The 24,425-nt window shown below is 43.8% G+C and overlaps 1 protein-coding gene across 3 annotated transcripts in view; it reads left to right on the forward strand.

Annotated features, from left to right (window-relative positions):
• The window catches only part of RNF38 (ring finger protein 38), a 348,251-nt gene that overhangs the window by 130,793 nt on the left and 193,033 nt on the right, over positions 1-24,425 (forward strand). For all 3 annotated transcript variants that reach the window (XM_030194345.1, XM_030194346.1, XM_030194347.1), the window contains exons 5-6: positions 802-969; positions 11,860-12,024. In XM_030194345.1, the coding sequence (XP_030050205.1) occupies positions 802-969; positions 11,860-12,024 (333 nt within the window). The remainder of the gene's footprint in view (positions 1-801; positions 970-11,859; positions 12,025-24,425) is intronic.

The following is a 24,425-nucleotide window of genomic DNA, read 5'->3' on the forward strand; positions in this document are numbered from 1 at the left end:
ACAAAGCACTCCCAAAATAGTTTTAAAAAAATCCTCCTCTTATTTTCCGATATTGTTTTTATATTCAGTCATCACCCTAAAAGTACCTCCCTTGATTCTAATTATTAGGCTTTTTATTTTTCCCTCACCATGGATCCATGATGCAGGCTAAACCAGGGTTCATATCAGTTCCACCTTTGATAGGAAGATAGCACAACAATAATCATTGCAAATTTTTTTAAAAAGACAACAATTGGGGTAAAAAAAAAAAAAAAGCAGGAGAAAAATATATGAAGATTTTTCCCAGATGATAAAGGATTCGCTATTCAGCCGGTGGCGGGCAGTGCGTTTGCTGTCCACCACCGGTGTTAAACCCAGATATTCAATGCTGGACCATTTCCTGCGACTACCATTGAATATCTGGGTTTATTTTGACCACTAAAAAGTTAACCGGCTGTGCTGATATTCAGCACTAACCGGTTAACTTTTTAACAGTGAAAGATAAGCCTACTATTTAAGTGGCCTATTTTGACTGCTCAACATAGATGGATTGGCACTGAATATCTGCGTCTAAACGGCTATGTCGTGCAATAACTAGTTATCTCCCGCTGAATATCCGCAGTCAGGCACTTAAAATGCTATTTAATCGGTTAAATAGTTTGGAATATTGGGGAGAAAGTGTTTGCTGGTCCCAAAGTGTTTACTTTTAAATAATTTTTATAAAATCTGCCCCAAGCTGTGGTGGTTTTATCCTAGATTTTCATGTTTGTGTGATTTTCTTTATCGAGTAAAATTGATAAGGTATACCATCTTTCAATGCAGATTCACCAGCGTACAGTCCCAGTTTCCTATACAGTAACAACGGTTGCATCGCATGGACTTCCTCTCTGCACAGGCCAGCACATCCCAGCATGTAACACACAGCAAGTTCCTGGATGTTCTGTGGTATTCAGTGGACAGCATGTACCTGTTTGTAGTGTGCCCCCTCCAGTAAGTATCTTAAAAGAACTATAAACCAGTACTTTCTCATGACTTTTTGCAGTGGAGCTTACAGTATTTTATTTTTTTAACGCGGCAAGTATATTTTTGTTAATAGTGTTGTGAAATTCTCTTTTTCAGAAATGTATTGTATGAACTATGTTTAATGAAGACTATGTTTATGAAGACTTTTATGAAGTGGCACTACTGATTTAGCTTGTGCTGGATGCGAAGAAGCCCATGGGCTCTCAAGGCCTTTTAAAGCTTAATATCTGTAAAGCCTTAATGTCCTAGAAGTATAACCTCGGCACACCAGCACACACCTGAAGCCTCTTTATTTTCTGAAATTTCCTTTATTGAATAAATATAGATAGTTTACTCACAGTCAGATGTTCAGAAGTATTGCCCCAAGGCGACAGAGACTCTGTAATTCTGAGAGTTGTATCAGAGGTTGGAGATAGAAATCTGAAGGAAAGCAGCTTTATTGCAGAGGTGGGAAAATAGTTAAACAGATGCAAGCAGTTCAGAGCTGGGTGGCTGGAATGTGCAATATCTTATGAGAAAGAATGAACAAGGTAAAAAATGGATTTGCTACAAGGGGATTTAGCAGGACAAGTGCTGTCTGAAGCAAGATGGAGAATGCCTCATGGAGAAGGAGAGGCCAAGAAGGGACTCACAAAACGCCAGGGAGGAGAAGGAAAGGGACCAGTAAGGACAGAGCCTTCCATCCATAGGCATAGTTTGACTGTTTCATTTGGGGGGGGGGCGGCGGCAAAGAATGGGCGGAGCATATTAGCATATCATTTGCATATATACATATGCAAATGAATATGCTAATGTGGAGGAAGGAATTGAAATTTACAGGCAAAATATCACAGATGCACATTTCAAAAAGCTGAAACATTTCAATTAATAAATTATGAATAAAATACTTTTATCTACCTTTGTTGTCTGATCATTTAGTTTTTCTATTCGCTTTGGTCCCAATGTCTTCTGTTTTATGCAGTGTCTTCTTTTCAGTAGGCTTCCCTCTGCTCCCCACCCTCCCAGTCCCATCCATCTCTTGCTCCTTCCCTCTGCTGTTGCCTGACCTCTCCCAATCCCATCCATCTCCTGGTCCATCCCTCTGCTCCCCACCCCTCGCAGTCCCATCCATCTCTTGCTCCTTCCCTCAGCTCCCCACCCCTCGCAGTCTCTTGCTCCTTCCTTCTGCTCCCCACCCCTCCCAGTCCCATCTATCTTCTGTTCCTTCCCTCTGCTCACCATCCCTCCGTCCCATCCATCTTCTGCTCCTTCCCTCTGCTGTGCCTGACCTCTCCCAATCCCATCCATCTCCTGGTCCATCCCTCTGCTCCCCACCCCTCGCAGTCCCATCCATCTCTTGCTCCTTCCCTCTGCTCCCCACCCCTCGCAGTCCCATCCATCTCTTGCTCCTTCCCTCTGCTCCCCACCCCTCCCAGTCCCATCCTTCCCTCTGCTCCCCACCCCCTCCCCGCGAGGTCCAAGATGGTGACTCCGTTTACCCCCTCTCTTCCTCCCTCCCTCCGGCGCAGGCAACAGTCTTCAGCTTTTTCAGCGTTCCTGGCACCGGTAGCGATGTACACGCTGCCTTCGGTCTGCCCCGGAAGCCTTCTCTTCAAGTTCCTGTTCCCACCTATGCGGGAACAGGAACTTGAAGAGAAGGCTTCAGGGCAGAGCCGAAGGCAGCGTGTACAACGCTACCGCTGCCAGGAACGCTGGAAAAGACTGCTGCCTGCGGCGGAGGGAGAGAGGGAGGAAGAGAGAGGGGTAGACGGACACGCTCCTCTCCGTCCGCTACTCCGCTTGGCTTCCCTGCCCTCTCTGTCTGCGTCCCGCCTTCCTCTGACGTCAGAGGAAGGCGGGACGCAGACAGAGAGAGCAGGGAAGCCAAGCGGATGGAGAGGAGCGCGTGCGTGCATGTGTTTTTTTTTTTTTTTTTTTAACTAATGGTGCGGCGGCGCCTCGTCGTCGTTTGGGGGGGCATTGCCCCCCCTCGCCCCCCCCAGTCTACGCCTATGCTTCCATCAGGTAGCACGGGTGGTCCCAGGGGGCAGTCCTCGATTGGAGGGAAAGGTCAGGACAGAAATAGTAAGAATGACCAAGAAATGATAGGTACACAAAAGAGCCAAGCTTGGCTGAGAAAGAGAGGAGGTCTTTGCAGGAGAATAGACCAATAATAACAGACTTTATACAGACAAGCAAGGGTGGCTGCATTACATGTGAGACTATGTTACACACAATGCATTGCTCATATATCTTTGCAGTGAGGACTGCAGCAGTAAAAATCCTCAGAAGTGAGAATAACAGTAAAGCCATTAAACACATTTTAGGGTCACACTACAAACTATTGTAAGGCTGTCGGGGGACAGAACATGGGCATTGAATGGGCTTCTTTGCATTCAGCATAGTACTGCTTTGTAAAAGGAGCACTAAGCTTCAAATTGGGTCATTCCATGTCAAATGGTCTGGTGGGTCCCTGCGTGACCATCACAGATTTCAATGAAATTTTCTGTGAACATTCATACATGTCCCCAATGAACATTGGTAAAGTTTTACGTTCGCTGATGCAATACTTGCTGAGATATAGTAATCTGTTTGACCCCATACTGCAGCCTTCTATGGTATGACTCCGAGATTTCGGCAACTTTGAGACACTGCATCTCCGGCAATATTTTGTTGAGAGAAACAAAACTTGGCCAACTTGTACAACTTTTTGCGCTCTATTAAACAAAATAATAAAAAAATCTTCACGAGCGATTTCCATGAAGAAAACTTGGAGCAAACTTGGTCCGAAAAATTTGCAGCACGAAAAAAATTGTAAAGTTTGGCTTTTTATATCTCTGGAACTAAAGGTGTGATAAATGTGAAACTTTGCACACAACAACTTATCAACACAAGGTTTTCAAATATAAAATTTAATTCTCCTAATATTTTCCATTAGTTCACAAATTGAGTGTAAAGTTGATGATTTTTGCAAAAACGCCAAAAACAGGATATTTTTAGCCCACTTTAAAAAAAAAAAAAAAAAAAAAGACCTTTTGGAAACTCTTTTTAATCATTTTCATTAGAAAGAGCATGTTTCAAACCCCTTAAAAAAGTAGGATTGGTTTTTCATCGCTGGCATATAAGGCCCTAGAAATAGGGACAAAGTTGAGGACTGTTTTAACCATACGTTCTGAAACGCTAAATGTTTTTGCTGTCACTGGTATTGACCAACTCTTTGGGGCTAAAGTCAATAATTGAATTTTCATGGATCTATTGGATATTTTAATTTTTGTTTTCACATCTTTGATTACGTCAGTGTAATCTTGGCATGACAAGCATTCCTTAGCAACCGACTTGCTAGTTTGTCCAATATCTTCGGCTGATACTGCAGCGGCTACCATTATTTTTTCTGCTACCACTTTCTGCACGCGTTCAATTTTTCGTTTCACATATCCAGTTTAATCCTTACTGGCCAACCTCCGAATTCTTAATGGAGAAGTCCCCAAATCAGTCAAACTTTGATCAAGAGTGTCTGAAATATCCATATCGTAATTTTCTGATGATGATGACTCTGCCTTGCTTTCGACCATAGAAACATATTTGGCTTTACACTTGGAACACATTTTTAGCCCCGGCTTCACATTTGTTTTCAATTTTTTCAAATCATCGGACATGGCTAGATCGACTTTCAACAGTCCATGTTTAACTAAGTTATTTTGTTTGTCAAATGGGTTGCAGCACGACTTTTGCTTCATTTCGTACTTTTCCAAATACATCACTTTGTGATGCAGGCAGATTTGGTCGTTGTCTGTGAACTCAACCTCTGATCGCAGAGTAATGAGCATTTTTTCATTGGTGGACAAGCTGTGTACATAATGCAGCCCAATTTCTTTAGAATAAAATGAACCATGGTGGCAAGTTGACGACAATTTTTTTCCAACAACGCAAATGGGCAAAGTGAGATTGCCAGTTGACTCTTTGACATTCATTTTTCGCATATTAAGCAAAATCGCAATAATTAATAATAAGTGTATTAAATTAATGCAAATCTGAAAAAGAGAAGTTATAAAGATTCTTATGTTATGACAGAAACATACAACTACACCTGCACAGTACAGAATCCTGTAGCTGAAACATGCTAATGCGTGGCATCAATAAGGTACTTACAGAATATTTAACCAATGTCATTAGTGTAGAAGCACCGCTAGTAGACTAACAGATTCATATAGCATACAAAAAATGAATTATACACTTTAAACTTCAGCAGAAATGGAAAGAAAATGACACAATATAGAAAAATGCATGTTGAAGTATATGACGTTGCGATAGCAACGTCCTCAACTTCGTCCCTATTTCTAGGGCCTTATATGCCAGCGATGAAAAACCACCCCTACTTTTTTAAGGGGTTTGAAACATGCTCTTTCTAATGAAAATGATTAAAAAGAGTTTCCAGAAGGTCTTTTTTGTAAAAGTGGGCTAAAAATACCCTATTTTTGGCGTTTTTGCAAAAATCATCAACTTTACACTCAATTTGTGAACTAATGGAAAATATTAGGAGAATGAAATTTTATATTTGAAAACCTTGTGTTGATAAGTTGTTGTGTGCAAAGTTTCACGTTTATCACACCTTTAATTCCAGAGATATAAAAAGCCAAACTTTACAATTTTTTCGTGCCGCAAATTTTTCGAACCAAGTTTGCTCCAAGTTTTCTTCATGGAAATCGCTCATGAAGATTTTTTTATTATTTTGTTTAATAGAGCGCAAAAAGTTGTACAAGATGGCCAAGTTTTGTTTTCTCGCAACAAAATATTGCCGGAGATACAGTGTCTCAAAACTGCCGAAATCTCGGAGTCATACCATAGAAGGCTGCAGTATGGGGTCAAACAGATTACTGTATCTCAGCAAGTATTGCATCGGCGAGCGTAAAACTTTACCAATGTTCACTGGGGACATGTATGAATGTTCACAGAAAATTTCATCAAAATCCTTGATGGTCGAGCAGGGCACTTCTCTGAAATCAGACCACTTGACAAGGAATGACCCAATTATGATGCGTGTCATTGATTTATTTACTATAAAACAGAATATTTCAGCTCCAGCATAAATAAATGTTAACATTTTTTAACGCTAAATGAAAGCCTCATTTGAAAAAAATGGACATTGGAGCTTTGTATTCATCTCATTTCAGATTGAATAGTAATGGTAGTTTATTGCTGCTTGAGGTACAGAATGCATTATGCACAAAACCACAGTTTCTTCAAGAGATGAACAAGTTTCCAAATAGTACTTTCTCAGCACTTGTTCACCATTTTAAAATCTGCATACTAACAGGAAATTTGATTGCTAATAGCAATATAGTAGTAATAATACAATGCTGCAAGATGTAAATACTGTTTTTCTTTTTGTCCCCAAAGGATCAGTCTAGACTTGTAGGTTACACCCATCTACCAGCAGATAAACAGTACAGCTAAACTCTGCCGTAAAGGCTACTGTGCATATTTCCTCAGTTAGTATCTCTCTATCTCCAGCAGGTAGTAATCACTAACTTGTGCATCTCGGTGTCTGATTTCAGTCATGATCTCCTGGCTTGTTTTTAGGTTCAGTTGAGCTTTGGGAATTAGGCATCAGTTTCTAAGCTTCTTTTGGTACAAACCTGTTTGAGTTGCCAGGTCTTTCTCCTTCCCCCTCTGCCACTTCTGCCTCCTTATAAAAATTTTTTAGAGTATGCTGCCATTCTCTACCTCAGTGGCTTACTTCTGTCGTGGTGTTCTCTCAGCTTTAGCTGAGTCACACTGTGAGTGTCGTTGAGCTGGAAAATTTAAACCAGCATTTCTGCGCTCTAGTGAATACTTTACATTTTTATGGCAGCTGAAGCAGTGAAGCACTGTTCTGGTGTGGGAGCTGGCAAACAGCATCAGGTCAGTGTGCAAAGTGTACGCACTTCGTGGATGGTGCGCCAAATTGATGGGTTCAGCTGGGTTCAAATTCAGTGTAGGAAGAAGGAGAAAGAGAAATTGTTTTGGCAGACTCGGCTGTGTTGGTATCAGACCATTCGGCTTCGATGGCCATTTTAGAGCCTTCACCACACTGATCCTTCACTGATAGCCAGTCCGTCACAGCTTCTGGCTGCTGTTAACTTTCATCCCTCTACCTCGGCTAGCACTTTAAATGGTTCTGGGCTAGATATGAGCATGGGAGCAATGCTCTTTTCTCCAGAATTTGTTTTAACTTTTACATCAAGCCAACTTATTGAAACATTCCCATCCTGCCCAGGATTCAGCTCTTTTGCAGCTCTCCCTTGAGGAGCAGGTTTCCAAAAAAAGAAAGGAGGAAAATTTTTGTACAGGTTGATGAGCTTTTGTTGCATTCTGGACATGACTCAGATGCTTCTCTCTCTATTTTTCTGGTCATTCCTTGTCTGCCTTTGTACAAGAAGAAGGTCTTCAGTGCTGAAGATGACCCCACTGCTGCCAGGCTCTTCTATAAGGAAGAACTTCCTGTTGTTTTTAAAGCTGTAGAAGTCCTTAATATTTCATCTCTAATTTGTCAAAACCCTTCTGAGCTTAATTCTATTATGTCATGTGCAAAGAAGCCCCCTAAGACTTTCTATATTCATGAGGGTATGCAGGAGCTTATTCTATTTTTTGCTCAATGGGACACACCAGATGCTATCTCAAGGTAGCTTAGGCTATGTCTTTCCTCTACCGTATTCTCCCTAATGAAGTGGACAGGTTTAGTTTGCCTAGAGTGGATGCTTTGATTATTGTGGTAAGCAAGAAAACTACCATCCCAGTAGAGGAAAGAGCAGCTCTAAAGGATGTTCATAACTGTAAATTGAAGTCTTCTCGAGGCTTTCCTTTGTGTCTTCAGGCAAAATGGTTCTTATGCAGAGAGAGCATGTCTCTTGTGGATTCAGCAGCTCCCTCCCTCTGAAAATGTCCCTGAATTCCTCCCTTTCTTAGAGTCGGGGTTGTCTGTCTTAATGGATAACTTGTATGATCTCAGGGCTTCAGCCAAGGAAATGGAGCTGGCAGATTCTGTGTGAAAATGGCTCCAGTTAAGATATTGGAAAGCTGATGTTGCCTTTAAGTCTCGCTTTCCTAAACTGCAATTTAGGGGCAACTGTTATTTGGAGAGGATCTTGAAAAATTGATTGTAAACTCTAAATCTCAGTTCTCGCCAGAAGACAAGCCCAAGGTATGCTTCCATTTCAGTGATGCACAACAATACAGACCAGGGAAGTCTTCCTCTTCCTTTCAGAGATACAGAAGACTTCTGCGTCAACTCCTAGGGCTCCTAACTCTTCTCTTGCCTCCCAGTGAAGTGGTTCACTCCTTGGACTTGTTAATTGGGGGATGTTGCTCCAAGTTTTACGCCAGACCAGTGAGTCTTGGACATAGGCAGGGATACAAACTAGAATTTTTGCACCCTCTTGCAAATTTTTACTTAGAATCTCATTGTAAAGCTCTAGAAAAGCAGCTGGCAGTTCGTTCCACTCTGCAGTTTCTCATTCAGCTGGAAGCTGTGTAACCTGTCCCTCAGAGTAAGTGGGGAACTGAGCGATACTCAATTTACTTTGTGGTCCCCAAAAAGAGAGGTACTTTAGTCCAGTTCTAGATCTCAAGCATGTCAACAGCATTTCAGTGATATATGTTCAGTGATAGGGTCAGTTCAGCCAGACAGGCTCCTCACTTCTTTAGATCTCAAGGAGGCATACTTCCACATCCCAGTCTGGGCTCCTCATCAACACTTCCTGCGATTTTCTTTCTTCAAAGATCATTACTAGTTCAGAACAATACCCTTTGGCCTTTCTACAGCACCAAGGACCTTTTCAAAGGTGATGGTAGTGACATCATGTCTTCAGTAAGAGGGCATTTGGGTTCACCCTTATCTGGAGGACTGGTTGATAAGAGCATCATCTTATCAAGAGAGCCTTCAGATCTGTTGCTGAGTAGTTTCTCTGCTTCATTCCTTAGGTTGAGTGGTTAATTGACTCCAGTTCAACCATTGGAATATCCGGAAGTCTTGTTCAGCTCTGCCAAAGGAAGTATTTTTTTACCACCTCCTTGGCAATTGAAGATTCAGAATCAAATCAGGAATATTCATCAGTTTCAAAGGCCAAGGAATGGGATAATGTGCAGGTCTTGGGGTCCATGGCCTCAATGTTGGATTTGATTCCTTGAGCACAATTCCACATGAGACTGCTTCCAACTGTTTGTGCTCAGTTGTTGGTTGCCTATAACTCAAGATTACAATTTCCTGGTCAATGCCAGCAAAGCATAGTCTTCAATGTTGGCTTTATTCTTTGAATTTTCAAACAGGCCTTCCGTCGGATTCTCCGGACTGGTTGGTAGTGACCCTGGGGCTCATTATCTTCACCACACTACTCAAGGTCGGTGGTCTATAGCCAAAGCTTCCGGGTCTATCAGTCAGCTGGAGCTAAGGGCAGTTTGAAAGGCCTTAATTGCCTTTGCTCATCTTATGGGAAGGCCATTGAGAATTCTGTCCGATAACACAAAGGCAGTTTTGTATGTCAACAAGCAAGGGAATGCCAAGAGTGCTTCCCTAGTCATAGAAGCTGCCCTACTATTTCAATGAGTAGGGCGTCATGTTCCTCTCATATCAGAATCCCACATAGTGGGATTATTGAACGTGCAAGTGGGTTTCCTCATTAGGAACTCACTAGATCTAGGAGAATACCAGTAGTTGACAGAGGTGTTCAGTCTTGACTACATCTTAATGCGTTCTTTTGGTGATAGACTATGTTGTTATCGCAGTGCCAAAATATGGAGATTCTTCAGCCAATGAAAGGAGTGGGGCTCAGAGGCTCTGGATGTTTTTCTCCAGGCATGGCCGAACAACAACCACCTTTATATGTTCCCTTTGTGACCAATAATAGGCAAAACTCTCCAACAGGTCGTTCATCATTTGGGTTCAGTAATCATGGTAGCATTGGACTGGCCGAGATGGCCTTAGCATGCAGATCTTATTTGTTTGCAGGTAGCATCCCCACTTCAGCACCCAGCATACACAGATCTACTGACCTAGGGTCCAATTACAATTGAGGATCCTTCCCCCTTTTGTTTTACGGCTGGCTCTTGAAAGGTCATGATTAGGCAAGAAGGATTATTCAGAAGATCTTAAGATGTTATTACAACTCTGTTGCAAGCACACAAGTGATCCATTTCTACTGCATATGCTGGGTATGGTGACCCTTCAAGTCTTGGTGTGTGGGCTGGAATATTTCGCCTTTCAAAGTTTTCTGTTGCTTGGTTTGGTTCTCAATTCTGTCATGGTCCAGGTTAGCAGCACTTGCGTGCTTTTGAGGTTGTCTTCAGAATTCTTCTTTGGCGGCGCATCCGATGTTGTCTGTTTCTTGCGCGGGATCAATCAGCAAAAGCCCCTGCATAGGCATACTTGCCCTGAATAGAATCTTAACCTGCTATTGTGGGCACTTCAGAAAGACTGTTTTGAATCCCTTTCATAAAGCTAGGTTGAAGGATCTTTCTCTGAAAACAGTCTTTGGGCTGGCTATATCTCCGAGCGACAAGCCCTTTCTCCATTTTCCCAAAGCAGGAGTCTCTATTAGATCAGTTCTTTCCTTCCTCCCCAAGGTAGTCTCCTTATTTCTTCTAAATTGGCTGATTTATCTTTCCTCATTTTATAAGGAAGATTGCAGTTCAGACTATGGTTCCTTGCATTTACTTGATGTCTGGAGGGTTCTTGCAGGTTACTTGGAGGTCACCAATGACTTCAGGTGTTCTAATCATCCTTTCATCCTTCTCTCTGGACCCAAGAAGGGCGTGATTCTAAAACAACTATTGTTTTTTGGCTGAAAGAATCTATTTCTTTGGCTTATCTTCTTGCAGGTAGGAGAGCACTATTAGAGATTAAAGCTCATTCTGCAAGGGCTCTTTCTACTTCCCTAGTAATTTCCATTGATACATTTGTAAGTCAGCCCCATGGTGGTCTTGTCATTCCTTTTCAAAGCATTATAGTTTGGGTGTGGCTGCAAGAGCAGAAGTGTCCTTTGGGGCTTCTGTTCTTTCAGCGAGGGTCTTGGACCCCTCCAAATGTTTGGCCCAATGCGAGTGGAGGAGTGGCCTAATGGTTAGGGTGGTGGACTTTGGTCCTGGGGAACTGAGGAACTGAGTTCGATTCCCGGCACAGGCAGCTCCTTGTGACTCTGGGCAAGTCACTTAACCCTCCATTGCTCTGTGTAAGCCGCATTGAGCCTGCCATGAGTGGGAAAGCGCGGGGTACAAATGTAACAAAAATAAATCAGCCACACTTAGGGGATGTAGAAAAGGAAGGAGAAATTATGTCTCACCTCTTACCTCCTAATTTTATTTCCTTTAGTCCTAACGTATCAGTCCAGAGCCTGCCTTTTCTGTATGTTGCTCAGTTTGTAAGTTCATAGACACAAGATTGGAGTAGTTCAAGAATTCAACTGTTTTCCTGTTTTTTGTTGCTATTGCTTTCTGATATGTAAGGAGGCAGGAGTGCTAGATTCTTTCTTCAGGGTTTCGCTGTTTAGATATTGAGATACTAAGGATAGATGCACAGTAACTTTTAAGGCAGAGCTTAGTTGTACTTTCTACCTACTGGTAGATGGCATAACCCATGAGTCTGGACTGGTCCTTTGGGACTAAAGCAGTGATTCCCAATGTTTTTGTGGCTGTGTCCCCATAATCGCAGCCAAATAAAACTTTGTGATTCCATGCAGGTGCAGAATAATGATGCACCAATGGAGAGCCCACCTAGGTCATGACCCCAAAGGCAGGTTTTGTAACCCCATTTGGGGTCCCAACCCACAGTTTTGGAAGTTCTGGACTAAAGGAAAGAAAATTAGCAGGTAAGACCTAATTTCTCCTTTTTTTTTCTTTCTATTACAGGTGTTTCAGGCATGCTCAGTTCAGCATTTACCATATGCTGCATTTCCACCTCTTATTTCTAGTGATCAGTTTCTATTACGTCGTCCTCACCTTTCTCCACATCACCCTCCTCACCTGCCACCACCAGGCCAATTTGTCCCTTTCCAGGCACATCAGTCACGATTGGTATGTAATACTTTTTCAGTATTTGTTTTAAGAGTCCTTGTTGACAAAGCCCTTTATGAATTTTGTAGAGTTCTTTTCTGTTCAAACTGTAGTAATGTGAAATATACAAAGATGGCCGCCACCTAAAAGGTCACGGAACATGGAGCTCCGTAGACCCCGGCCGAGTTTTTAGTGTTGAAGTGGCTAAAATTGGCCAAATTTGGCCCTAGGCGGCGAAAAAACAGAGGCCAATCTGATCGTAGCCGAAAGATCAACAGAAAGGTTGCTGTGATTGAGGCGGAAGCCAAGAGCGGCAGTCACTGGGCGAGACGAGCAGGCCGCGTGACCAGCAAACAACCTTGCCGACCACAAGTCCGGTGTTGCCTTGTGAAAGACCGCGATCGAAATTACCCGTTGCCAAAGGAGAGGTGGAATACCTCCTCCAGGGTGAAAACAAGGTGAGCCACAACCATTGTTTCGCGGCTTCGCGCGGCCACCTCAAGGACGACATCGCCACTTACACACACCGCCATAGACAACCTGCCGGCCACGCGACCACGCGGACCGGATCGCAAGCACGTCCAGTGAAGGACAGAAAGGAGAGTGAGCCGCCGCCGATGTCTTGCGGCTTGACGCGGCAACCATAACGATATCACAACAACACCCCAACACCCCATTACAGGCGACCACAGTGAGCGGACCGCCGGCCAAGACAAGTGAACAGCCATGTATAGGCCGCGACCCCCCTCTCACCTGAGGATCTGACCGCCGACCAAGACGACCGAACAGCAGTGAATAGGCCGTGACCCCTCCTCTCACCTGAGGATCTGACCCCGTACTGCAGTCTGAAGTCCAAAGCAGCTGAATCCCAGCACTACGCATAACGTCCCGAATGCTTGCAGGAGAGCTGGTCTGAGAGACGAAGCGACGAACAGACCGGCATGCTGCCTCCCGCTCAGATAGCCAAAGAGCACAGTGCAGGTCTCCAATCGGCCCTCGGCGCACCGCTAGGACCACCCTACACCACTCCTGCTCCTATGCAACACAGCCCAACCAATCTGCAACAGACCCTAAAAAGATCTGGAAATCGCTTACCGATCCGGTGGAATGGTAAACAGAAGAGCAACCTGACCACGGAATAAGGATAACACAGCCCTTAATAACTAAAATAACTGCTTGCTTTGCTTTAACTGCATGTACCGCTTTCAGCTTTGATTTAAAAGTTTATACTTTGCTTTGCTTGCTTTAAATAGAAGGCTTTAATTACATGCACCGCTTTCAACTTGGATTCAAAAGTTTATACTTTGCTTTGCTTGCTTTAAATAGAAGGCAAATGAGTTGCCATGCCAAAATAGCACCATTCCCTGTAATGATTAAATACAGATGCTTTTAAATATCTTAAACATTATACACAGAAGGCAAATGAACCGCTCAGCCAAAATAACACTACTCTCTGTAATGATTTAAATGCAATTGCCTTGCTTCGCTTTAAAGGCAAGGTAAGGGAATAGCTTTGTACTATTTACAAAACAAAACAAAAAAAATTGTAACTTGCACTGCTAACAGCTTAATTTAAATGTAATTGTCTCACTTGGCTTGTTCTGACCTCCAGACAAATAAGCCACCTTGTGCAGTAAGATAATTAGATTAATATGTAACACTCACTATTATGCTCCAACTGTAAATACAGGCTTTGCTCTGCTCTGATTATAAACCAAGCATGATCACTATGAAATGTTGCCAAGCTTAAATGCAAATGTAGGCTGTGCTTCGCTTTGAATGTAAACCAGCTGATTGTTTGCTACAGCGCCTTAAACACAGATATGAATACCAGTAAAACACTCCTAACCATTCATTGTCTCACCCTACTCTTACACAAAAACACAACCCACAACTCAGATAACAACAACCCCATAACTCACAAATCATACAGCACTCACATATACACAATGCCCACCCTAAAGAACATCCATAACAACCCACCCACAATATACCAACTCTATGCACAACCTATTAACAACTCACCAAACCAAAGACACAATAACCAACCAAAAGGAAAAATCTCCGCATATGAACACCACCAACAAAAAGAGGAAAACAACAACAACAATAAATTCAACCACCGAAGAAACAGACAACTAATAAAAATAAACACATCGAACCCCTCCACAGAACCATACCGCTCAATCCAACTAGGATACATCAATGCAAGATCAGCAGTAAGCAACTCAGTAGATATACTAGACTGGATCACCACAGATAATTTTAGACCTTCTATTTATCACAGAAACCTGGTTCCACAGCCCCACAGACCCTGCCAACTTAGAGACATGCCCACCAGAATACAAAATCACCCACTGGACAAGAAATGGAAAAAGAGGGGGCGGAATAGCCATAATTTACAAACCCGAATTCACCATCACAACCACGGGTGAATCCACCTCACCGCAACTTTAAATTGCCTCGACAAGAATTAATCATCCAAACCTAATAGGACACCTTAACGCAATCCTATTCTACAGGCCACCAGGAAAATGGCAACTCATGGACTTCATCTCGAACACATGTGTATCTGCCTCAAACATCCTTATAATAGGAGACATCAGCCTACACCTTGAAGACGACACCTCAACAGGCACACGAGAATGCAAAGAATTCTTAAAACTCTGGGATCTGCACGCACCCAACACGCAACCAACACACAAAAAAGACACACACTGGACATCATAACACACAAATTCGACCCAGACTCAACTATCATACTTACTGACACAAGATGGACACCTACACTATGGTCAGACCACCATAAAGCAAATGTCTCTCTCTACTGGCGAAAAACACACATTAACACAATCAGTAAACATGAGCGAACAACATACACCACGAGAGGAAAAATAGACCCCACAACATTCTGGCAACAGATCTACCAGAACGAATGGTCAACAAATGCTGACACCATCCAATTCCTCCAAGAATGGGACGATTTATGTACAACAACATTAGACAAAATCGCCCCAATCCAAACCAGAACATCACACAGGAAAATATCAAACCCATGGTTCACCGAAGAGCTGAAAAAACTTAAAACACAAGTCAGGAAACTAGAACGCGCATGGAACAAAAAGAGAGATGAACAAACACTAAATGCCTGGAAACTACTTCGGAGGAAATACAAATATACCATAAAACAGTCTAAAAGACTACATTACAAAATAATAATAGGACCAAACTACAAAGACACACATAAACTCTTCTACCTTGTGAATAAACTGTTAGACACCACACCAGTTACAAACAACAGCAAAGACATACCAGATGTTGACAAGCTTGCGAAATACTTCAAGGAGAAAATTATACAATTACGACTTAAAATACCCGCCAGCCCTATTGAATACACCACACTTCTAGATTGTCTAGACCCAGAAGACAGCACATGCCCAGCAGACAGAACCTGGACCGAATTCGAATTACTATCAGAAGACCTCATCTCTGAAACACTTAAAAGATTTGCCAAATCCCACTGCAAACTAGACATATGCCCAAACAACCTCATGAAATCAGCTCCTCAACAATTCATAATAGACCTAACGAACCACGTAAACTTCATGCTACAAACGGACTTTTCCCAAAAGAAAAAGGAAAAATTTAACTCACCCCAATACCCAAAGATACAAAGAAAAGCGCAAGCGAAATAACCAATTACAGACCAGTAGCACCCATACCACTAATAACCAAAATAACCGAAGGAATGGTAACTAAACAACTCACAAACTTTCTAAACAAGTACTCAATACTGCATGATGCCCAATCAGGATTCCGGTCGAATCACAGCACAGAAACAGTATTAATTACCCTTATGACTAAATTTAAACAAATGATTGCAACCGGCAACAAAACAAATAAAATGGGCAATGTGATAATAATGGGTGACTTTAATTATCCAAATATAGACTGGGTAAATGTAACATCAGGACACGCTAGAGGTACAATTCCTTGATGAAATCAAGGACAGCTTTATGGAGCAGCTGGTGCAGGAGCCAACGAGAGAAGGAAAATTCTAGACTTGGTCCTTAGTGGAGCGCGTGATCTGGTGAGGGCCGTTATGGTACTGGGGCTGCTTGATAACAGTGATCATAATATGATCAGTTTTGATATCAACTTTGAAGTAACTATACACAGGAAGTCAAATATGTTAGCGTTTAACTTTAAAAAAGGAGACTATGATAAAATGAGAAGAACAGTTTAAAAAAAAAACTTAGGGGGGCAACTGAGAGGGTAAAAACTGTACAACAGGCATGGATGCTGTTCAAAAATACCATCCTGGAGGCCCAGGCCAAACATATTCCGTGAATTAGAAAAGAAAGACGGAAGTCCAAAAGACAGCCGGTATGGTTGAAAAGTGAGGTGAAGGAAGCTATTAGGGCTAAAAGAAACGCCTTCAGAAAATGGAACCGTCTAAAAATAACAAGAAGCAGCATAAGGAGTGTCAAAGCAAATGCAAGGCGCAGATAAAGAAGGCCAAGAGGGATTACGAAAAAAGATAGCATTAGAGGCAAAAAAACATAGCAAATTTTTTTTTCGGTATATTAAAAGCAGGAAGCCGGCAAAAGAATCGGTTGGGCCGCTGGATGACAGAGGGGTAAAAGGGGTGGTCAAGGAAGATGTAGAAAATGGATGCTACTTGTCTGTCTTTGAGAAAGATAGGTCAAGGAACATTTAGGCAGTGGCGTACCAAGGGGGGGGGGGGGGGGGGGGGGCGGTCCGCCCCGGGTGTCGGCGGGTGGGGGGGTGCTCCGTCGTCTCCTGCTACCATCCTGCATTTTTTTTTTTAATCCATGCAGCGACGCAGGCAGCGCCTTGTGTCTGCCCTGCAGTGTGCTGTCAAAAAAGAAAATCGCTTTGCTGGCGTCGGGCCTTCTCTCGCTATGTCCCGCCCTCGAGGAAATAGGAAGTTACCTCAAAAGTGGGCGGGACATAGCGAGAGAAGGCCCAACGCCGGCAAAGCGATTTTCTTTTTTGACAGCACACTGCAGGGCAGGCACGAGGCGCTGCCTGCGTCGCTGCATGGATTAAAAAAAAAAACGCAGGATGGTGGCAGGAGAAGAGGGCTCTGTCGCTCTCCACGGAGGGGGGGGGGGGCTCAGAGGGGAGAAGGAGGGGGGGGAGCTCAGAGGGGGGAAGGGAATTGGGGAGGGGTGAGGGGAGCTCAGAGGGGTCCGCAGAAGGGAGAAGGGAACTGGGGAGGGGTGGGGGAGCTCAGAGGGGTTCACAGAGGGTTGAAGGGAACTGGGGAGGGGTGGGGGGAACTCGGGGTTCGCAGAAGGGAGAAGGGAATTGGGGAGGGGTGGGGGAGCTCAGAGGGGTCCGCAGAAGGGAAAAGGGAACGGGGGAGGGGTGGGGGAGCTCAGAGGGGTTCGCAGAGGAGAGAAGGGAACTGGGGAGGGGTGGGGGAGCTCAGAGGGGTTCGCAGAGGGGAGAAGGGAACTGGGGAGGGGTGGGGGAGCTCAGAGGGGTCCACAGAAGGGAGAAGGGAACTGGGGAGGGGTGGGGGGAGCTCAGAGGGGTTCGCAGAGGGGAGAAGGGAACTGGGGAGGGGTGGGGGAGCTCAGAGGGGTTCACAGAGGGTTGAAGGGAACTGGGGAGGGGTGGGGGAGCTCAGGGGTTCGCAGAAGGGAGAAGGGAATTGGGGAGGGGTGGGGGGAACTCGGGTTCGCAGAAGGGAGAAGGGAATTGGGGAGGGGTGGGGGGAGCTCAGAGAGGTTCGCAGAAGGGAGAAGGGAACTGGGGAGGGGTGGGGGAGCTCAGAGGGGTTCGCAGAGGGGACAAGGGAGCTCAGAGGGGTTCTCAGAGGGGAGAAGGGAACTGGGGAGAAGGGAACTGGGGAGGGGTGGGGGAGCTCAGAGGGGTGCTCAGAGGGGAGGGGATTGGGGAAGGGTGGGGGTGCTCAGAGGGGAGAAGGGGTCTGAAGCTGGAACTGGGGTCCGACAAGGGGGCAGGAGGGAGAATGGGTCCATGCCTGGGGCAGGTGGGAGAATGGGTCTGGGGCTGAAAAGGGGGGTTGCAAAGCATGTGGTGGATGAAGGGGGCTGGAACTGGGGGCTGAAAAGGAGGGTATTTGGGATAAGGGGGCTAGTGCTAGAACTGTGGGCTGAAACGGGGCAGGGGCTGAAACTGTGGGCTTTAAAGGGGACAGGGAGAACTGGCTGGGGCTGAAGCTCAGGACTGGTGAGAGAAAAGGGCTGGGGTTGAAACTAGGGGCTGAAAAGGGGACAGGGAGAAGTGGCTGGGGGCTGAAGCTCAGGACTGATGGGAGAAAAGGGCTGGGGACTGGTGGGATAGTGGGGCTGAAAAGGGGGGCCGGTGGGAGATGTGGGCTGGGGCTGGAACTAGGGGCAGGTGGAACTGGGGGCTGAAAAGGGGGGGCAGAGAGAGAGGGGACAATAGACCCTGGAAGAAAGTGGGGAGCATGAGGGAGGGCAGACCCTGGATGGATGGGAGAGGGAGGGCAGACGGATTGAAGGGGCAGAGAGAAAGGTCAGATGGTGGGTGGAAGGGGGAGAGAGAAAGAAGGCAGACTGGGGCAAATGGTAGATGGAGAGAGAGGGCAGACAGTGGATGGAAGGGGCAGAGAGAGAGAGGGCAGACAGTGGATAGAAGGGACATTAGAGAGGGTAGACACTGGATGGCAGAGAGAGAGCAAAGACAGATCCTGGATGGAAGGAAGACAGTGAAAAGAAGATGAAAGCAGAAACCAGAGACAACAAACTGTAAATATATATTTTTATTATTTTGCTTTAGGATATAGTATTGTAGCTGTGTTGTTTCTAAATAGAACATGTAAATAAGGTAATCTTTTTATTGGACTAATTTTAATACATTTTGACTTAACTTTCAGAGAACAAAACCCCCTTCCTCAGGTCAGGATAAGATACTGTAACAGCACTATACTGTACTGACCTGAGGAAGGAGATTTTGGCCTCTGGAAGCTAAATGTATTAGTCCAGTAAAATGGTATTATTTTATTTTCTGTATTTGTTTTATTTCTATTTGTTAATTTGTAAAGTGGTGATTGGTATTTGTTAGTTTTTTCAAATTTACATCTGCTGTCTTTATATTTTGCACAGTACTAGAGGACATTTTTTGTTTCTGTGGTGTTGCATTGTATACAGAGTCTGGCATCGGGGGTTTAGTTTAATTTTTGTCTAAATAGAAAGTTTATGATTACTTATCCTATAGTGGATTAGGGTGTATCTGTGTTTGTGAAAAAGACATGGCTTTCAGTTGGCATTGACTGTGCAGGATCTACGATCTGTACTGTTCTGTCTGGTTTCGTTTTACAATAGGTGAATTGATGTTCTAGTGCTCACTGTAGTGTTTAAGATGCTTTCCTTTTCCTTGTGTGACTCGTAGAAATGACTGCTTATGGTATGGTAGAATTGCTCTATAGGTCCTGAGTGTTTTGTATTCTCGGTATGCCTAGTACTGGATTTGGGGGGGGGGGGGGGGGTTAAAAAATGACCGGCCCCGGGTGTCAACTACCCTAGGTACGCCACTGCATTTAGGTCTGAAATAATAGGCCAGATCAAAAATCCAAAAGCCTGTCTGACTCAAAAAGAACAAGCAGATTGACAAATATCTTGTTTGTGACAGTTTGTTACAGTTATAGATGTTGAAACTAGGGGCTCTTGAAAGAATGGACAAAACAAAGAGGAAAAACACCAGGTGCAGGGCCAAAACGAGAAGTTGACCAGGTACAGTAGGAGAAATAGGTGCTTTTTGGGCATCTGTGAAATCTGCGGTTAGGGATGCAAAATAACGGTCAGAACATTAGATGTAAACATGTTTTGCAGAAATTAGAGCTAATAGGAAAATTATGTTAACCATTAGAGTATTTAAGTAACTGACAGCTCAAATGCTGGGGGAGTATCTTTGATGTGTAAGACCTGGCTGGTCGCTCTGTCGGATCTCCCCCATAAGAATATCTGCATATTCTTATACTTCACTTGTACTCCTTCCTTTGGTAAGTTAATAAACTATTGAAGGACTTTATCTCTCATTCTCTTTATTAATTCTGGTCTATCTGTCTCCCTGGTTGGTAAGAGCAAGTGCATGGCTCTGTCCTGATTAAGGAGTCAATATATACTTTAGAAAGCAGCCTGGGATTCCTACCTCTTCCCCAGAAGAGCTGGTCTCTTGTGGTTTGAGGAGGGAATACCCGAAATTTTGTACAAATTGGTGATGCCCGTTGTTGACTTGTGGGATATTTGTCGTGGTTTTTACACCTCAAAATCCCCTGATTTTTGTCCGACTTATTTATAGCATTACAATTTTCTTTCTGATAATTAACCTCTCTGATTTATTTTATTTCTTTACTCTGACAGTCTGAAGTTTTCAGCACTTCTTTGCCTGACTGAACAGACTCGGCTGTGTCACTTCTGTTTTTTTAATACTATGTTTCATATTATATATCTTTCTTTTAAATTTTCCGTTATATAACTTTTTCTTAAGCTTTTGTCACTTCCTCTTTCATTTTCCTGTTTGTGTTCTACGTTATAACTTTTCATTCCCTGTGTAGCCCATAACAGCTCTTTTAAACCTTTCTTTTCACTGACTTTTTTATTTTTCCTAGACTGCTTTGCCGTGGTTCAGAGGGGATTTCCCCGTTGTGGTTTTAGAACCCCCTGATGGTGTCTGGTATCACAAATTAATTTTATTTTTTCTCTTACTGGTTCCTTTTCCTCTGCCCTTATCTATTCTTCTACCAATTAAACACTGTCAGGTGACCTTCTTCTGTCTGATCAAAACCTGCTTTATCTTTTATACTCTCTCATTCTTTAATCACTTTACTGTTCCACTGTTTAAATTTACTTCTTTCTGCTTTGTCACTCTGAGACTGCCATCCGTTTCCTAACAGGCGGGTGATTGCTTAAACAAAATTTCCTGTTAGTGTTTACCTATCCTTTTGAAAATAGATATCTCATTTCCTTTTTCTTTTCTGCTGTTCCTGTGTTGCACTCTGTAAATCATTGTACGGCTCTTACTACCACACTTGCCTAGCGCTTTATATCTTCTCTTGTATATTTTTTTTCCTCTTTACTTACCAACTTGGTTTTGGCTATTTCTTTCTAACATATTGTTCTTCTTAAACCTAATCAATTTTTGTAAACATTGTGGATTTGTGTTCTTTGATCTGTGTTTAAATATATTTCTCTACTTTGTCTTCAGGTTTGCTGGGCTCTGCTGCCCTCTAGTGGCAAGTATCTAATCTTTTGAAATATTCCTTATTTCTAAACTTTTCTTGTTGTTTACGTTCTAGATTATTTCTCTTCGGTTTTTACACTTTCTTATACCTGGTCTCACTTATTTAAAATTTATCTTTCTACTTATGTCTTTTCCCTAACTCTATCTTATATTGTTTTGTCAACTTGAGACTTTCAGCTCATCTTTTGCTGACAGACCAAACTTTTCTTGTTATCTGCATGCAGTTACACCCAAATTTATATTATATTACAATTTTTAGTCTGATTGATTAATGCAATTTGGTTTTTAGTCCCCCTAAATATTAGTGACAACTTGTTTTAAAGTCCGGCTCTTAGTCCAAATTTCCCCACTTGTCTTGGCATTTTGGGCCTTTTCAATTGTTTTGCTGATAAATTCTTATAATTGTTTCCTAGTGAGGATGGAGCTAAAAGACGTTTTAGTTGCTTGAGTTGGGTTTTAGAACTAAAGCACGACTGTGGCCCCTTTCAAATTTATATTTTTTTATGGTCTATTTGTCCCCGGTGATCTGAATTAACTGATCTGCGGGCTCAGGAGGGACAGATCCACTCTTCCATTCAGATTTTTCTCGCAGCATTTCTGAAAAGTTGTGGGGTATTGGTATTCTCGGTTTGCGGGTTTCCCCCTGGTTGAATTGGCGTTACTCCGAGGGTGCTAGTAGAAGTGGGGTACTCCCGGCTGCCAATTTAAGTGGTTTTTATCTTGGTTGGAAGACCTATCCCTGAAGAGTGGTAAGTATACTATTCCCTTTTATTTCTATTGGTAGTGAAGAGTTATGCTAGCCCTTGCTCTCAGTAATACAGGCCAATGGCTCATAATAAGAGCTAGGCTTCTTAAAATCAGAATCATCTCTGATATAAAAGAGAGCTAGCTTGTAAAAATCAGAGATCACCTTTGACACAGTTACATTTCACTGTGGCAAGTGCTGAAATGAGGTAATTGAGAACTGGCAAGGGTGGGGGCAATCTACTCTATAAACAATCCTGAGATTGGCACCTTCAAGACGTCATATGCAAGAGTTGCTATGGTTATGTAGAGATAGTACTGGGTCAGCTGCACCCCGGGTGAGAACATCCAAAGGGGGGGGGGGGCTAGGGAAAGTTTGGTGAAAATGCAAAGTCATCTAATAAGATGCGCTCTGAGCATATCTTGTTTATACTTAGAGCTTGATAGTATGTGAAGTCATTCTGATCAACTGATAAGGGCTAGGAGCCCTGTTGAGACAGCTGGGGTCCATTGAAATGAATAGGGCCAAAATTGTATATAAGCAGCAGTTTGAAGAGTATTAGAGGAGACGAGAGGAGAAGGAGAAGAAGACCAGAGAAGGAAGACTCCAGAAGGCTAGAGAGAGAGGACGTGCCATGATATGCTGCTCCATTATGTGAATGCTTAACCTACCTGTATTACCATTGGTAAGATTGTAATAAACTATCTCATTATATCTACTACATACTGGGTTCCTTTCTAATTACAAGGGTCTATACTGCCTTGACGGTGTAAGCCTGTCATGAGCAGATTTAAGGTTGGGGTAATTAAGTATCTAGAGGGGATTTGCAGTTCTCTCTAGGATAGTACAGAGAGCCCATGGCTTCCGCTGCGCAAATGGGTGAGGCAGATCCTAATTATAAACAGTAGTTGAATGCATGTTTAGTAATAACTGTATTCTAGATTAGTTTCTATAGTCTCAACCCTACTCTGTTATACTTATAGTACACCATAACTTATAGCACATATGCCCTTACCCTTTTGTTTTGTCCAATATGGCCACGCCCATAGAAACTGTGTTAGATTTTTCCCTCTGAAAAGAAGGACCTCACTCGCATGAGTGACAAATGGTATAAATCCTGGAATAAGACCGATAGACTTGAAGTGGCCGATTAACGGCTCATTTGATTCCAATAAGTTACGCGCACTAATCGCGTATAACGAATCCCATAAGACTGGGAAAAGTAGATCCAAACACCTGGTGGCAATAAACCGTTGGATCCTTATTGCCGCCCATACTGATGGTGCTACATGAGCAACTGACTCCCGGATCCACTCGCCTCCACCCTTGGAGACAATTACACCTAGTGCCCCCCCCTCATATCAGTCGGCACTCTCCACTTCCCCTACCAAGTTATTGACCTGCGGCACAGCCGTAGGCTATACACCTATTCCCCCAGGCTACTGTGACCTACCTTCAGACATGGTGCCAATGCTGCTAGACTTAAAAACCGGTTTCCTCTCCATTACCGGTCCAGTCTATCACTCTTGATAGCCCCTCTGCAGTGCACATCTCTTGCACTGTAGATTTATGTCCACTGTCCCCCCAAATGGAGCCCACCGGCTCTGCCGTTGCTAAGCTAGCTCCAGGGATCATTTCGCAGCCTGCTGCTACCGGATCTCTGTATCCTTCTGCAGAACTCATTTCGGCATTGCCACGTCCTCCAATATTAAAGATGGATTGCTCTGAACTCCCCCAGCCTTGTATGCCTCAGTTACTACCTGTTCTCTCCACTCTGGATTCTGGTGTGGCTAACTCCAATCCATGTTCCCTACTCCCGCCCCAGATACAACAGGCATCTACTTTGCCTATTCTACAAGACCAGATTCCTCTGCAGGATACCTCTTTGCCACCTGTTAAGGCAGACTGCCAAAATAACCCTCCTGCCCCCCCCCCCCCCCCCCATTTCTGCATATCCTCCTGTTCCCTCTTTTCAGGAGTTGCAGAAAATGGGTTGGATACAACCATTCACTGGTCCAGCTTCCCATATCAATCCTAGCACCCTCCCCAGTAAGCCTGCCCTTCAGCCGACTTCGTCCCTCATACAGAACTTGCCATCTGTACCTGTTGGTACTGAACCACAACCCAACCTTTCAGCCCCTTCCTACCCTCCGGATCCTCAGTTTCCCTCCATACAGGAGTTGCAACAAGTGGGATGGTTCCCCCTGAAACCAGACCAGAGTAAGTTACCCCCTAGTTTGGCCGGCCATTGTAAACCTTCTGGTTTCACTCTCCCTGCTCCTTCCTATAATCCTGCCTTACCATCTCACCTGCCCCCACCTGACAATACTATCCCAAACCCTGTAAATTGGGGTCTACTGGGTGCCTGTCCAAAGGTGCAAAGTCTGCCCTCTACATGCCCACCCAGCCCTGCCTC

Source organism: Microcaecilia unicolor, chromosome 2 (assembly GCF_901765095.1).
Source record: "Microcaecilia unicolor chromosome 2, aMicUni1.1, whole genome shotgun sequence".
NCBI classification, from domain to species: Eukaryota; Metazoa; Chordata; class Amphibia; order Gymnophiona; family Siphonopidae; genus Microcaecilia; species Microcaecilia unicolor.